The sequence below is a fragment of the Theileria orientalis genome, chromosome 2, assembly GCF_000740895.1.
Source record: "Theileria orientalis strain Shintoku DNA, chromosome 2, complete genome".
NCBI classification, from domain to species: domain Eukaryota; phylum Apicomplexa; class Aconoidasida; order Piroplasmida; family Theileriidae; genus Theileria; species Theileria orientalis.
The window spans coordinates 271,887-286,454 of record NC_025261.1 but is presented as its reverse complement, the minus strand read 5'-3'; the positions used below and the strand labels follow the sequence as shown (position 1 = coordinate 286,454).

The window sequence follows — 14,568 nt, the reverse complement described above, 5'->3', positions numbered from 1 at the left end:
CTAAATTATATAATAATGGGTATGAGAATCAAGATATATTAAAATGAAAATGTAAAATATTAAGTGGAACAACTTGAATCAGTGCTAGAGTCTATACTTTCGTCTTCAGATTTGCTGAACACTTTGTGAAAAACCAAATCGAGCCAAGTCTTATTACCTAGTTCCTGATTTGAGATGACAAGAAGTGAAAATATTCTCTCCAAGATAAATAGCATTCTAATGTACACACATTTTATATAATACACAGAATTAGTATAAATAACTAATATTTGTATCAACTGATGGGGATTTCTAGTAACAACAGCTTTTTTATCTCGATTTTCCCTAACAACGAACATCCCAGAATGATTTGTCAGTATGTGTGTGATAATTAATCTTTAATATGCCGGTTTTGTAAAAATGTGCACATACGTGAATGAAATAGCCCGAGATGTTATTTGTAACATAAAACTCAAAAATGCAAGGTAAAAGTGTTTCAATAGTCATCAACGAAGATGAGGAAATTAGAAGTCATGATGATGAAGACGATTCTGTATCTTCAAACTATCGCAGCCAACTTTCTAGAACCAAACACGGACTAGTTAGAACACCGTCAATCATAAAAAGAAGACAGAAATGTGTTGATGATTCATTGTCTAGAAAGATATTGCTAATTCAAGACATTTTGTACGAGTTGCCGGAATTGGAGCAGAATGTGGTCAATTCAATCGCAGGATATAAGCAAAAGTCGAGAAGGGGTCTATCAGGTATGTTTAAGGACTATATCAATGTATTTTAGCAAGATTCATACACGCCTTCTTCGCATTGATATTCATAATGTTTGTTTACTCGATTATATTTGTCATCGGACTGATCATTTCCTCAAATTTATTGTCCCCGATTCCCATAACGGGAACAGTGATGACAAACTATATAGATCACAAAATCGAAAACGATTTGCAAAAGATAATATTAATTCCTCCAACTGAAGAATCCAACGTTCTGAAGCTGAGAGGGACGTTTAAAGTAGCCTACAACGTGTATAATAATACGCCCTTTCCAGGAGCACTGTCAGTGTACATGAACGTGTCATATCTTCCACAATCAGGGAGTAGGTCAGACAACAAAAAATGCTTCGACGAATCAGTATACAAATTCGTGTACAAATACACGTATAGCAACGTAATATCGGGAGAATTGGATTTTTTTATTAAGAATAAATACACACACGAGGACGCATCGGAAGCGGACGAGGATGTGTTAAAGAAGAAGAGGTTCGGAAGCCTAATAACACTCGAAAAGGTAGAAAACATAAACGAAAGTGAACAAAAATCAGTCCACGTGTTGGAAACGACAGCATACAATGCGTTCTCATCCTACCACCTGGCAGGGAATAAGATAGAAATCATACCGAAGATAAGTAGAGGATTTAACAAGGTGGTGCTGCTGGTAACGTTGGAATCCATACTGGAAGCCGGAAAGGAGGACACGAAAGACAGTTATCTGGCAAGAAGGATGATGTATGACTGCAAGAAGAACGGATACCTGACGTTGAAGTTCAACTCGAGCCTGCAAAAGTTCGATACGATGCTATTCAGTGGAAATATGCTGCCAACAACATTTTTGCCAGTGACAGTGCCGTGTTTAGTGTCATCAGATGTAGAAATAGCGGATAAAATAGAAGAAATTGCGAAAAACCAAAGAGTGCTGTACAATCGACAACAGTACATACTAAAAAAACTAAACACAGCACTAAACATGTAATATATGAATATTGTAACATAAAAGAATGTGTTCGATAAAAAATATGTGTTATATGTGGTTATTTATAAATAAATTGGTAGCGAAATTGGTACCCTACACAGTACGTAATTAACAAGAGTAATTGATAATGTTTTAATTTTAAATTGTATGAAAACATAATGGATAAAAATATAATCATGAAAAATAATAATAATATCCATAAAATATGAGTATAGTTAACATAGAGCCGTTGATCCATGGAGAATTAATAGCCACAAAATTAACAATTAAACTGGAAGATACAGAAGGGAACTATGACGAAGATAACGTGTTGAAAGTGTTATTGAATTGTGGTTGGTCACTGGAATTTGATGAAGAAAAATTGGAGTTGTATAATAGGTAAGAGTCAGAGTGATATATCGTTTAAACGTAGGAAAATAGAAGATGTTGACGTGATACTGATAACGGACGGAGATTTCGCACACGCAGGAGCAGTGCCGTGGCTAGTGTCGAAGTTTGTAGCAGATGGAAGACAGGAGCAGTTCCCGAGACTGCTGTGCACAGAAGGAACGTACAAGTTCATGAGAGCATGTTTCATAGACGTGTTAGAAAACGTTAACTTCACGAAGGAGTTCGAGTACTACAGCGCAGAAGACCTGGAGTTTTTTAACGCGAACTGCGTGAAGCTGAGGTACAGAGAAACACACACGCACGTAAAAAAGATGGAAAACGTGGAAATGAAAGCTAGCTTCTGGGCAGTAAACAACGGATACTCAATAGGAGGGTCGCTGTGGTCAATATCGGTAGGGTTTAACACGATCGTCTGCGGAGAAAAGATAAGAATAAACCCGAGCACGCTGCTAAACGGAACGAACATAAAAGAGCTGGCGAGACCAGACCTGCTCGTGCTGACGGACGAACAGGAGGAGGAGGGAGAGCACGTTAGTGGACCACAGTCAGTGGAAGCGTGCAACGACCTGAACGGACTGGTGGAGAGAATGGTGACGACGCTGTCGAACGGAGGAAACGTGCTCTTCCCAATGGACGTGGACTGCACACTGGTAAACCTGCTGATTCACCTGAACATGATCTGGATGACTTCGCAACTGTCTCAGTTTAAAGTGGTGCTGGCCTCGCCAATAGCAGACAAGATGCTGCTGTTCATAGGAACGTGCCTGGAGTACCTGAAGACGAACATATTCCACAACTTCATCAAGACGCTCTGGAACCCGCTGATGGACCTGAGTAAAATAGAAATCATAACGTCACTGGCGCAAGTGGCGAAGTACAGGTACAGTCCGACGGTGTTCATATCGACGACGAGCAGCGTGGACTTCGGGTTCTCGAACTTCCTGTTCGTGGCAATCTCGTCCTACTACAAAAACATGGTGGTGCTGACAAGACCAAACGAGTCAGTGACAAAGTACATCTACAGTCAGAAGTTACACGAAGGACAGCTGCCGCAATATAAGCTGCAAATTAATCTGAAGAACACGAGAGGTGAATCAGGTATGAACGTAGAATATGTGCCAAAATAGCAGTGCATAGATATGTACATATACACGATGTGCATAGTTAAGCATTATGGGTCGTAGTAATAGTAGTATATGTCTGTGTGTTTATGACAACATTGATTGTAATTAATAGATGAGGCGGAAGCAGAGGAGAGGAATGAGAATAAGGAGTCCACAAACTACGAGGAATATGGAGATTTGACAGGGAGAGGATTGTATTCGAACGTAAGAATAGTTATAATCGTCAATATTAGTAACCAAAAGTAGTAGCTATAACAAAGAGCTAATAATTGGCGATTGTAATAACAAACAGTAAATTTAATATGCAGGTACACGCAAGTGGAACACAAAATGCGGATCATGACGCAAAAAATACACAGGACTACGGATTGCCGTTCGACGACCTGTTGGCAGACCCAGTTAACCCATACGGGTACATAAACATGCCGAACTACGAAGAGTACGAAGAAGAAACAGTGTACGTCAAATACGAAAATGAGAAGACGGGAATAGAGGACTACTACAGAAAGTACGTGGACGATAATAAGAGTAAGGGGTTCGACATGGAAAGTGAGGCAGTGGAGGAGCAGCAACCTACGACGGAAATGCTGACAAAAAAGTTCCCGTTCGTAGTAAAGTCGCAAATATGTATGTCAAACTGTTTCTCAAATGAACTGAAGCAGCCACAAATGGCAAGCCTATTATATCGCACATCACCAAGGTAAGAAAAGCATATGCTAATTTATTAGAGGAAATTAGTAAAATAGATAAAAAAGTTTAAAAAAAAGGGAAAAATGTAGACTATAACTAAGTAAAATGTGTAGGAATATCGTATTGATACCAAATGTAACATCAAGTTCGAAAAATGAACAATATTTAAACAAATTATTGAAATGTAAAATACACTCGTTCTATAAGGAACAAGAAAGAAAAGGTAAAAAGGAAAATGGAAAGAGAGAAAACAAAGAAAAAATTAATGAAGTGGTGTCAGTAAATTTAAATATAACGAATTACCCAGTGTTGTTGGAAACAGAATTGTTGTCATCAGTGAGAAGTATGCTGAGTAAAGGAGGGATCGGAGAGAGTAAAAGAGGAAAAAATGAAAAATACCAAAGAATAAATACAGTATTAGAAACAATACAGCAGTGGAAAAATAAAAATAACAGAAACAGAATATGCCAAGTAATATCGAAGCTAACAAACACAGAAGATGTAGGCCAGGAAGAAGAAACAACAATAAATGTAATAAACTGCCACACCTTTTGGTCAGAAGAGTCAACAAGAAGGTCAAAATTGGAATTTAAAGTAGAAGGAGTAGAAAATGGAAAAATAAAAAAAGAAAAGGAAAAAATAAAAATGGGAGGAGATGAAACAATACTGATAGGAGAAGTAAACATGGCAACGTGCGCAAGCTTCATGGACGATTGCCTTCCAAACGGAATAAGCATGGAATCAGGAAGCGTAGTCATCAACCAAAAGGTGAGAGTGAGTAAAAAGGAAAAGGAAGGAGGGAAACAGTGGGTGTTGGAAGGAACACTGGACCCAAGCTATTACCTAGCAAGAAAAATAGTAAAAAAGCTACACAACAGAATAGAGCCAATATATTAGTAAGAAGAAGAAAAGAAAAACCCAGAAAAAAAGGAAATGTGACCAGAATAACAAATATAAGGATAATAGGAAGGCTCAAGCACCACATAAAAATCAATAAAATAGCAATAATATAGTCAACACATTTATATATAAGTAAAAGTACGATAAATATGTATGCATTAAAAACAAAAAGAACCAGTAGTTAAGAGAAAAAAAAGAAGAAAAACAAGAAACATGAACATAGAGTAGTCAAAGAAAAAATGGCCTCAAAGAAACGCTCAAGGCCAGACGTTTCCATACTGGAAGAAAGCCTACCACTGAGAGTTAGTTAACCAGAGGAATCATAATAATTCTTTAGAGCATAGAACTGTACGAGCAAAATAACAACAGCCTACGCAGGAGCATAGAGCAATATCGCAAGGAAAATGAAACACTTAATCGCAACAACCTGGTGCTCTCCAGAAAAGTAGAAACACTGGAGTCACTAATAGCCTCTATATCGTCACTGTGGGACGCAATGAACGCAGACATAGAGCTGTACCTGTCCCAAAAAATGGCAAACACAAAAGCGTCGGAAATCAACGGAAAAAAGGGAGAAGCACAGGAGGAGAAGGAAGAAAAAGGAATGTTCTGGGAAAAGATGCTTACCACAAAGTTCCCGTACGTCGCACCAAACGGAGGAGAAGGAGAAGTGGACCTGGACGAGTTCGTGTACATGTTCGACAACGACCAGTTCCTCTTCCCAGACGATTTCTACGACGAGGCGGAGTGGGAAAAGGTGAAGGAGGAGTACATAGAGTCGAACATGGGAGTGTTCCAGTGCAAAAAGGAGGCGCTGGTGAGGTCAGTGAGGAGAGCACGCACGGACAGTAACATCGACGAGTCGGGGTTGGTGAAGGCGCTCAAATACAACTGCCACCACTACGGGAAAATGTTTTTCATGATTTACGACAAGTACAAGTCGCTGAAGGCGACACACAACAGCCTGAAGACAGAAGTGTCGAGACTGAATAAGCAGAACGCGTTCCTGAAGTTTGAACTTAGAGCGCAGAGCCCGGAGGACGCGAAGAAGGACCTGGAAACGGCGTCCTCGTCTACGGAGTCGGACGCGGAGCAGGTGAAGGTGGTGGAAAACCTGGAGGAGGTCACGGAGGAGATGATACTGGGCTCATCGCTGTACAACAGACTCTTCAACTACGCGAAGAACATGGACAAGGAGATGGCGCGCCTCGAGGCGGAAAACTCAGAGCTGAGAACCAAAATATCGCATTTGATGGAGGGGCCGGGGGAAGAGTACTCAGCCGTGAAGACGGAGTTTGACAAAATGTCCGAGGAGCTGAGGACGAAGGTGACCGCGTTCGAGACCGACTACCAGGAGACGGTGCGGGAGGCGGCGACGCTGAGGGAAAAGTACAGGTTCGTCGACCAGGAGCTTGAAAGGTACAAGGACGAGAACGCGAAGCTGTCGGAGGAGCTGAACCGGCGTGAGATGAAGATATCGAAGCTGCTCCAGCACAACGCCTCGATTTGCAAGGCGGTGGCGAGCGATAACGCGTCCGACCGCAGCACCCCCGGGGAGGGAGGAAGCAGCCTGTCGCGCAAATCCGAGGGAAGTAAAGGGGCCTCTCCAGGGGACGGAGACGGAGGCGGCAGTCAGCCAGTTCCGCCCAGCGCGAGTGCTCCAAGTGGTTTTGTCGCTTCCGGCTCGTCTGGTGCTTTTGCTGTAACTGGCGTCACTGGTGAGTCTGGTATACCTGGTGCCCCTAACGTGTCTGGAGTGCCTGGAGTCAATAGTGTCGCCGCTGTGCCTGGTGTTTCTAGCAGCCCCGGAGTCGCCAGTGCCACCAGTGCTTCTGCTGCGACTAGTTCTGCTAGTTCGGCTAGCGTGTCGAGCGGATCCGCCAGCCCAGCTTCAGCCAAGGACGCCGAGTTCTACAAGGAGCAGCTGCTGAACATAAGCGAGGAGCTGGAGGAGGTGAGCATGGCCTTCGAAAAGAAGCAGAGGATGTGCGACGAGCTCATGCGCCAGCTCAACGAAATGGAGTCGACGCGCGAGAGGCTGGCGAGGACGGAGAGCGCCTACGCGAGTCTGAAGGAAAGGTTCGACAAACTCGTGACGGTGACCAACAGCAAAGTGTCCGCGCACGCCGCCAAGAGCGAGTCGCTGGAGAAGATCGTCGACGGCTACCGAGACGCGTGGACGCACGCGCACAAGAGGGCCAAGTATATGCAGCACCAGCGCGACGTGGCGGTCTCGGCGGTCTGCGAGCTGCAGGCGCAGTACCGCAGGAGCTGCCGTGCGCAGAAGTCGCTGCAGGACTACGTCGCGGCCATGAGGACCGGCGCGGCGCGGACGCCGAGCATGGACGCGAGCCTCGGCGACGTCGAGAACCTGATTGCGCAGGAGAACGCGGTGCTCCGCCGGCGCATGACCTGCTCAGTCTGCTCCGAGAACTTCCGCGACCACGTGATCGCCAAGTGCGGCCACGTCTTCTGCGGCGTGTGCCTGAGCAACAGCATCCGCTCGCGCAACCGCAAGTGCCCGCAGTGCAAGATCACCTTCGACCGGAACGACACGCAGAGGATCTTCTTGGACTGAATCCGCCTTTCAGCGTTAAGGCGTTTCTGCCTACGACACGTGCTCACGATGCTTGCGTACGACACTTCCGTCAAACACTTGCCTACGACACTTGCGTTTGACGCTGTGCGCCCACACACTGCTTCGCGGCTCGCGCCACCGCTAAGTCCGACTGCGCCCGCGGCTGTCCCCGACGCCTGCGCCCTGAGCTACCCCTGGCACCAATCGGCGTTCATCCAAACGCACACGTAAACGTAAACTTGTATAATGCGTACGATGTATAGTAATTCATAAGATGTATAGTAATTCATAAGATGCATAGTAATGCGTACGATGTATAGTAATTCATAAGATGCATAGTAATGCGTACGATGTATAGTAATGCGTAAGATGTATGTTATAGTATATTATTAAAAGGCTACATTGAGAGATTCCAAAGTAATTGAACAGTTGAGCCCAATTATGCATTTATTGTCGGTATGAGTCGACGCCCAAGTGCGCGCGCTCAGTCTACCTCCTCGACCGTGGGGCCCGAGGACGGGGGCGGGGCCTGGCCGCCTGGGAAGCCTGCGCCGCCCGCCATGTCAGGGCCGCCTGCCGGTGCCCCGCCCGACTGGTAGAGCTTCGTGACCAGCGGGTTGCAGACGCTCTCGACGTGCTTGAGCTTGTCCTCGAACTCGTCGTGCTCGGCCAGCTGGTTGCTCTCGACCCACTTGAGTGCGTCGGTGAGCTCAGCCATGGCCTTTTCGACCTCCTCGGCGCTGAGCTTCTGCTTCGCGGGCTCCTCGCTGAGCGTGTTCTTCATGCTGTAGCAGTAGTTTTCGAGTTTGTGGCGGCTCTCGACGCACTTCCTGCGCTTCTCGTCCTCCTCCTTGTACTTCTCGGCCTCCTCGACCATGCGGTCTATTTCCTCCTGGCTCAGGCGTCCCTTGTCGTTCGTGATCGTCACGTGCTCCGACTTTCCGGTCGACTTGTCCATGGCCGTCACGTTGAGGATGCCGTTAGCGTCAATGTCGAATGTGACCTCGATTTGCGGCACTCCTCTCGGTGCTGGTGCTATTCCGCTGAGGTGGAACTTTCCGAGCAGGTTATTGTCCTTCGTCATTGCTCTTTCTCCTTCAAACACTTGGATCAGCACTCCCTCCTGGCGGTCTTCATTGGTCGTGAATATTTGGTTCTTCTTCGTTGGAATCGTCGTGTTCCTCTTGATTAAAACTGTCATGACTCCTCCTGCCGTCTCGAGGCCGAGCGAGAGTGGTGCCACGTCGAGCAAGAGCAGTTCCTGGATCTTCTCCGACTGGTTTCCTGACAGGATTGCTGCTTGCACTGCTGCTCCGTATGCCACTGCTTCGTCTGGGTTAATTGACCTGCAGGGCTCCTTTCCGTTAAAGAAGTTCTTGATGAGCGTCTGTATCTTCGGGATTCTCGTCGAGCCTCCAACCAGCACCACCTCGTGGATGCTCCTCTTGTCAAGTCCTGATGACTCAAGCGCCTTCTCCACTGGCACCAGCGTGCTTCTGAACTTCTCGTTACACAGCTCCTCGAACCTTGCTCTGCTGATCGTGGTGTTGTAGTCAATGCCCTCGTACAATGAGTCCAGCTCTATTGTTGCCTGCGTCGAGCTCGAGAGTACTCTCTTTGCGCGTTCGCAGTGCGTTCTCAGTCTCCTGAGTGCTCTCTTGTTTGAGGACAGGTTCTTTCCGTTGTTGAGGCGCATGAAGTCACGCACGCAATGCTCCACCAGCAGGTTGTCGAAGTCCTCTCCTCCCAGGTGCGTGTCTCCTGCCGTGGCCTTGACCTCGAAGATTCCGTCTTCTATCGTCAGTATGCTAACATCAAAAGTTCCACCTCCCAGGTCAAAGATCAATACGTTCTTTTCTCCTCCGCTCTTCTTGTCAAGGCCGTATGCTATTGCTGCTGCAGTCGGCTCATTGATGATTCTCATCACGTTCAGGCCTGCTATGGTTCCTGCATCCTTCGTCGCCTGGCGCTGCGAGTCGTTGAAGTAGGCTGGCACTGTGATGACTACGTCCTTCACTGACTTGCCGATGAACGCCTCCGCTATCTCCTTCATCTTCGTGAGCACCATTGAGGATATTTCCTCGGCGTGGAAGGTCTTCCTCTCCCCTTGGAAGGTCACCTCAATGTTCGGTTTTCCGTTCGGTCCGTTAGTGACCTTGAATGGCCAGTGCTTCATATCTTCTTGGACTGTCCTATCGTCGAACTTCCTACCAATAAGTCTCTTGGCGTCGAAGATGGTGTTTTCTGGGTTGCGTGCTTCCTGGTTTTTGGCTGCATCTCCAATCAACCTTTCAGTATCGGTAAAGGCAACATATGATGGTGTTGTTCTGTTTCCCTGGTCGTTTGGAATGATTTCCACATTGTTGTCCTTGTACACAGCGACACATGAGTATGTTGTACCCAAATCGATTCCAATTGCTGGGCTTCCCATTTTTAATCTATTCTACAGAAATAAGCCTTAATTAGAAAATGGTGATTAAGTGTAATGTGTTCGTTGACGAATGAAAAGGAAGATTATATTTTCGACGTTATCTAACAAAATGATAGACAAAAAACGCTAAAAAATATAATCAAAATGAAAGAAGTATCGAAAGATTAAATTCAATACTAGATCGGTGTTTTTAAATTTTTGAGTTGTAGACTTAGAGTATTTATATTGTGAATATAATAATCAATTTTATATGGATCTAGTCAACTGGGGTGAAAGATGCCACTTAAAGCTAAATCCCACAAATAGGAAAATTTTCCCCTTATATTACATACAAATTGTTTTATGTGGCACCTAATATATAAATTCATCCTTTTATGTGACACCTTTGGTTAAATATCACGCTTTATGTGGCACCTTTTACCTATTATCTTAGGTGCAGCATTAAATATTCAAGGGTTGCCACATAACGGAAGTCTAAGCTACTCATGCACATTGTATCTAATTTTTAGTATTAAAGTAGACAATATTAAAATTTTAAATACAAACATTAAGAACAGTTTATATTTGGTATAAAAACATAATTTTATACAAAAAATCCACATTTAATCTAAAAATGTGTATGTTGATTTACGTGTAAATAATCTACTCTATAACATATCTTAATAAAATTAAATTTAAGATGATTAGATTAAATCCAGTTTAAAATACAAGATTCCTTCATACATCTAAAAGATTATTTTAGTTTCCACCTCGGGATCCCGGAATTTGTAACGACTGCTTTTCTCCTGTGTATTGTAGTTAGTTTTGAATTTTCCAAAGGTTGACGTTTTTTAATATTACTAGTTATATTTGAAGTTGAAATGTCTTTGTTTTTAACAGTGATCTGATCTGATGGCTCTGATTTATGTTCTGTAATTGAGTCAGCAGGTAGTCCTCCCTTTTCGTTAACAGTTTGGGCCAACTTTAGTAAATTTACCATTTGCGAGTCATTAGATTTTAAAATTGAGTGAATATATTTTACAAAAGATTTGTCCCTTTCAACCTTATGGGTGAGTGAGTCGACCAATATATCAACGTCAGAAAAGGTTTTAATTACATCTTCGAAAGCTTCTTTGCATTTCCCATCCGGTACGTCGGTTCTTAAGTCCATGAGCCCGTTTATAAGATTTATTTTGAACCTAACATAATCTTCAAGTTGCTCCAAAATGCCATGAGAAGTATCAGAGGAAGGTGTGTTAGTATTCATTTGTACTTTTTAAAAGGGAACTAAATTGTTTGTTTAATGGCGTTATAGGTAAAGTAAAAATATAGTACATTTTATAAAATAATAAAAACTAACAATGGTAAAATAGTGTTTTAGATGAAATTAATGTAAAACAGATTATATTATTTATTTTTCAAGATAGGGAATTGCCATTAAAAATTTATTTTCTTTCTATTTTAATAATTTGATTTTTTATGAAATAATTTATTTTTCGTATTATGTGCTACTTATTACATTTTTGTTAAGATTCTACAGTATTTATTTGAATTTAATTTAATATTTTAAAATAAATGGATTCAACGTACACTAAGGAAATTAATAGTTCTGATTCTGATTTTGGAAATAGAGAATTTGATACTAGTACACAACCATTTGATGATTCCTTGGATTTGAATGATAAAAACATTTTTAATAATGAAGAAACCACATCAAATGGAGAGTTTAAGGTAGACTTTATTAAGGATGACCTAAATGTGACCAGAAACGGCGATTCTGAGGCGATATCAGAGGAATGGGACTCAGATAGTAGCGAGGAAATGAAGAATTTCTTTACAGCAACAAGAGATGGGTTCCCAAAGGCAGCAGGAGAAGTGAAGAGAGTGACGAGGCTGGATTTCGAAGACTACCACAGAAGAAGGCACCTGGAATCGTTCGCAAAATCAATGGACCAGTGGAAGGAGTTTGAAAGAAAGTTTGAACAGAAGGATGGAATGACGCCGCAAGATTTCACGTTTAGCAGGCTTAACTTCGATAGATACAGAGACACGTACCTGAACATCGACACTAAAAACCTGACGAAGCTGGACGAGTTCATAGTTGACCTGATAGAAAGCTACTACGATAAAATGGAAAATGACGACCTTAACGTAATAATGTCAAGATTGAGAAGGAAGCATAAGTTGGCACCATCGAAAAGAGAGATATTCGAAAGGCTAGAGTCTCTGCAGTGTGTAACACTGGACGAAGAAGAAGGGAAAGATATATCGCAAGAAAAGCTTGAAGAGAATCAAGTAAAGGATGAAGAGAGATCAGTTGATAAAAAATATGAAGAAGAGAGTTCATCAAGTAATAGAGTTGATGGAACGGTTGAGTCACAGCCAAGTAATAGAGTTGATGGAACGGTTGAGTCACAGCCAAGTAATAGGAGTGATGGAACTGTTGTGTCGCAGCCAGCTAACGGCGTGGATAACGAAAGAACAACACAGGAAGAAAACGAAGGGAACCAGAAGGTCATGGTGGGAAGTAGGCTGAAGCACCTGCTGAGAAATAAGGCAATAAGATCTAACTCAGGAGTGGTGGTGATCACAGTGATGACGAGTCCAGGAACGTTCAGCTGCTCAGAGGACTGTTATTACTGCCCGAATGAGCCGGGACAGCCGAGAAGTTACCTGTCGACAGAACCAGCAGTGCTGAGAGCAAACCAAAACGACTTTGACGCAGTGAAGCAGTTTTACGACAGAGCAAACACACTGTACAAAAACGGACACGTAGTAGATAAGATAGAAATCATAGTGCTGGGAGGAACGTGGAGCGGATACCCAAGAAGTTACCAGGAGGAGTTCGTAAGAGACCTGTTCTACGCGGCGAACATATACCCAGAAAACCTGAGTAAAGCAAGAGAAAGATATAGCATAGAGCTAGAGCACGAGCTGAACGAAAGAAGTAAGTGCAGAATAATAGGATTGACGCTGGAAACGAGGCCAGATAGAATAACAGCAGGGGAAATAGAGCTGCTGAGAAGATACGGATGCACGCGAGTGCAGCTGGGAATACAGCACACGAACAACAGAATACTGGACTACGTTAACAGAGGGCACAGCACGGAGGACTCGATCAGAGCAATACACCTGCTTAAGGAAAACTGCTACAAGGTAGATATACACCTGATGCCGGACCTGCCAGGAAGTGACCCTGAAGAGGACAAGAAGATGTTCAAGTACGTGCTCTCGAGCGAGGACCTGCAGGCGGACCAGTGGAAAATATACCCCTGCGAAGTGACGCCGTTCACTGAAATTGAAAAGTGGCACAAGGAGGGCAAGTACATACCCTACTTCGACGTGGACGCGAACCTGCTGATGAACCTGCTCATTAAGGCGAAGAGAGCAGTGCACCCGTGGATAAGGCTCAACAGAGTAATTAGAGACATCCCGAACCCGTCAATAATAGCAGGCACGAACTACACGAACATGAGACAGCTGATACTCAACAAGATGAAGAAGCTGGGACTTAAGTGCAACTGCATACGATGCAGAGAAGTGAAGGAGTCGGGCATAGGAGTGCCGGAGCTGGTGGTGCGCGAGTACGAGACGAGAGGAGGCACGGAGTACTTCCTGAGCTACGAGAACGAGGAGAGGACGATAATATACGGCTTCCTGCGGCTGAGAGTGAGCGCCCGGAGGGAGTACGACGAAAGCATATCGAAGTTCAGGTGCCTGACAGGAGCAGGACTGATAAGGGAGCTGCACGTCTACGGTAAGAACTGTAAAAACACTCGATATATGTAGTTGTTGGTAGTAGTTACACTATCTGCTAATTAACCGATTTGTAGCTTAGTCAACTTATCTATCGCCTACAGTAATAAGTAGCTAGCTAAATGTGTGACAAAATACATAACTGACAAATAATTCAGGAGTGGTGGTGGCACACGGAGAAAAATTGGACGTCAACGAGCCATCACAGCACAGAGGAATTGGAACTAATTTGATAATAGCAGCGGAGATAATAGCAATATACAGAGGTAAACATTGCTGTTGATAGATAGATGGATAGATTGATAGGTGATAGACAAATAGATGGATATATATGTGATAAATAGATGGATAGTAATGACGAATATACAACATTGACTAATTAAATGTAGGTCTGTGGAGAATGGCAATAATCGCAGGAATTGGAACGAGAGAGTACTACAAGAAGCACGGATACGCGCTCGAAGAAACGTTCATGACGAAGAAACTGAGTCTTGAAGACATAAAGCAAAGATACGAAGGTTCGAAGCAAAGGAAGATAAGAGTGCCTGACCTGATAAGAGTGGAGCAGGTTAACCTGGAAAATGCATCCATAATACTGGAGCAGCCACTGCCAGCAAGAAAGGACCATGTGAGTAGTTACGAGTTGATGAAAAACTGGGAACACGAAGTGAACGTAAGCAAGGTGTTCGAGTACGCAGAGCACAACGAGGGCGTGCAGCATGACTACTATAAAATGAATGTAATAGAAGAATTGAAGCTTATGGCCACAGTGGCCAAAAGGAGAGTGGACAGGTTCATGGACGAAAACCCACTGCTGACGATGTCACTGTGCGTAGGACTGTCCTCAATGCTCCTCATGGCGGTGGGCAGGAGCCGCAGAAGGAAGTAGGCGAAGCTCGCGCTCCAAGCTGCCCAGACGGTAGAGCATGACCTTGACGAGAAAAGAGAGACGCCTCTTGTTGTCCCGGTTCTCCAGA

General features: G+C 43.9%; 9 protein-coding genes across 9 annotated transcripts; 6 read left to right on the top strand and 3 right to left on the bottom strand.

Moving 5' to 3' along the window:
* Positions 1 to 59: 59 nt before the first annotated feature.
* Positions 60 to 215, bottom strand: TOT_020000143 (conserved hypothetical protein; the record flags this gene model as incomplete). Its single annotated transcript, XM_009691877.1, has 1 exon — positions 60 to 215. One exon carries the CDS (start codon positions 213 to 215, stop codon positions 60 to 62), a length of 156 nt encoding a protein of 51 aa, XP_009690172.1.
* Positions 216 to 457: 242 nt separating this feature from the next.
* On the top strand, positions 458 to 1,743 carry TOT_020000142 (conserved hypothetical protein; the record flags this gene model as incomplete). The annotated part of the gene is made up of 2 exons (XM_009691876.1): positions 458 to 746; positions 779 to 1,743. 2 exons carry the CDS (start codon positions 458 to 460, stop codon positions 1,741 to 1,743), a joined length of 1,254 nt encoding a protein of 417 aa, XP_009690171.1.
* Positions 1,744 to 1,948: 205 nt separating this feature from the next.
* TOT_020001026 (conserved hypothetical protein) lies at positions 1,949 to 3,260 on the top strand (the record flags this gene model as incomplete). The annotated part of the gene is made up of 2 exons (XM_009691875.1): positions 1,949 to 2,121; positions 2,156 to 3,260. 2 exons carry the CDS (start codon positions 1,949 to 1,951, stop codon positions 3,258 to 3,260), a joined length of 1,278 nt encoding a protein of 425 aa, XP_009690170.1.
* Positions 3,261 to 3,559: 299 nt separating this feature from the next.
* Positions 3,560 to 4,844, top strand: TOT_020001025 (conserved hypothetical protein; the record flags this gene model as incomplete). The annotated part of the gene is made up of 2 exons (XM_009691874.1): positions 3,560 to 3,957; positions 4,061 to 4,844. 2 exons carry the CDS (start codon positions 3,560 to 3,562, stop codon positions 4,842 to 4,844), a joined length of 1,182 nt encoding a protein of 393 aa, XP_009690169.1.
* Positions 4,845 to 5,301: 457 nt separating this feature from the next.
* TOT_020001024 (possible RING-finger-like protein) lies at positions 5,302 to 7,425 on the top strand (the record flags this gene model as incomplete). The annotated part of the gene is made up of 2 exons (XM_009691873.1): positions 5,302 to 6,514; positions 6,659 to 7,425. 2 exons carry the CDS (start codon positions 5,302 to 5,304, stop codon positions 7,423 to 7,425), a joined length of 1,980 nt encoding a protein of 659 aa, XP_009690168.1.
* A 48-nt stretch (positions 7,426 to 7,473) lies between these two features.
* TOT_020000138 (hypothetical protein) lies at positions 7,474 to 7,656 on the top strand (the record flags this gene model as incomplete). Its single annotated transcript, XM_009691872.1, has 1 exon — positions 7,474 to 7,656. One exon carries the CDS (start codon positions 7,474 to 7,476, stop codon positions 7,654 to 7,656), a length of 183 nt encoding a protein of 60 aa, XP_009690167.1.
* Positions 7,657 to 7,909: 253 nt separating this feature from the next.
* Positions 7,910 to 9,856, bottom strand: TOT_020000137 (heat shock protein; the record flags this gene model as incomplete). Its single annotated transcript, XM_009691871.1, has 1 exon — positions 7,910 to 9,856. One exon carries the CDS (start codon positions 9,854 to 9,856, stop codon positions 7,910 to 7,912), a length of 1,947 nt encoding a protein of 648 aa, XP_009690166.1.
* Positions 9,857 to 10,589: 733 nt separating this feature from the next.
* TOT_020000136 (conserved hypothetical protein) lies at positions 10,590 to 11,102 on the bottom strand (the record flags this gene model as incomplete). Its single annotated transcript, XM_009691870.1, has 1 exon — positions 10,590 to 11,102. One exon carries the CDS (start codon positions 11,100 to 11,102, stop codon positions 10,590 to 10,592), a length of 513 nt encoding a protein of 170 aa, XP_009690165.1.
* A 36-nt stretch (positions 11,103 to 11,138) lies between these two features.
* Positions 11,139 to 14,480, top strand: TOT_020000135 (histone acethyltransferase-like protein; the record flags this gene model as incomplete). Its single annotated transcript, XM_009691869.1, has 5 exons — positions 11,139 to 11,143; positions 11,443 to 12,193; positions 12,347 to 13,592; positions 13,750 to 13,857; positions 13,981 to 14,480. The coding sequence occupies 5 exons, from the start codon at positions 11,139 to 11,141 to the stop codon at positions 14,478 to 14,480; spliced, it is 2,610 nt and encodes an 869-aa protein (XP_009690164.1).
* Positions 14,481 to 14,568: the final 88 nt, after the last annotated feature.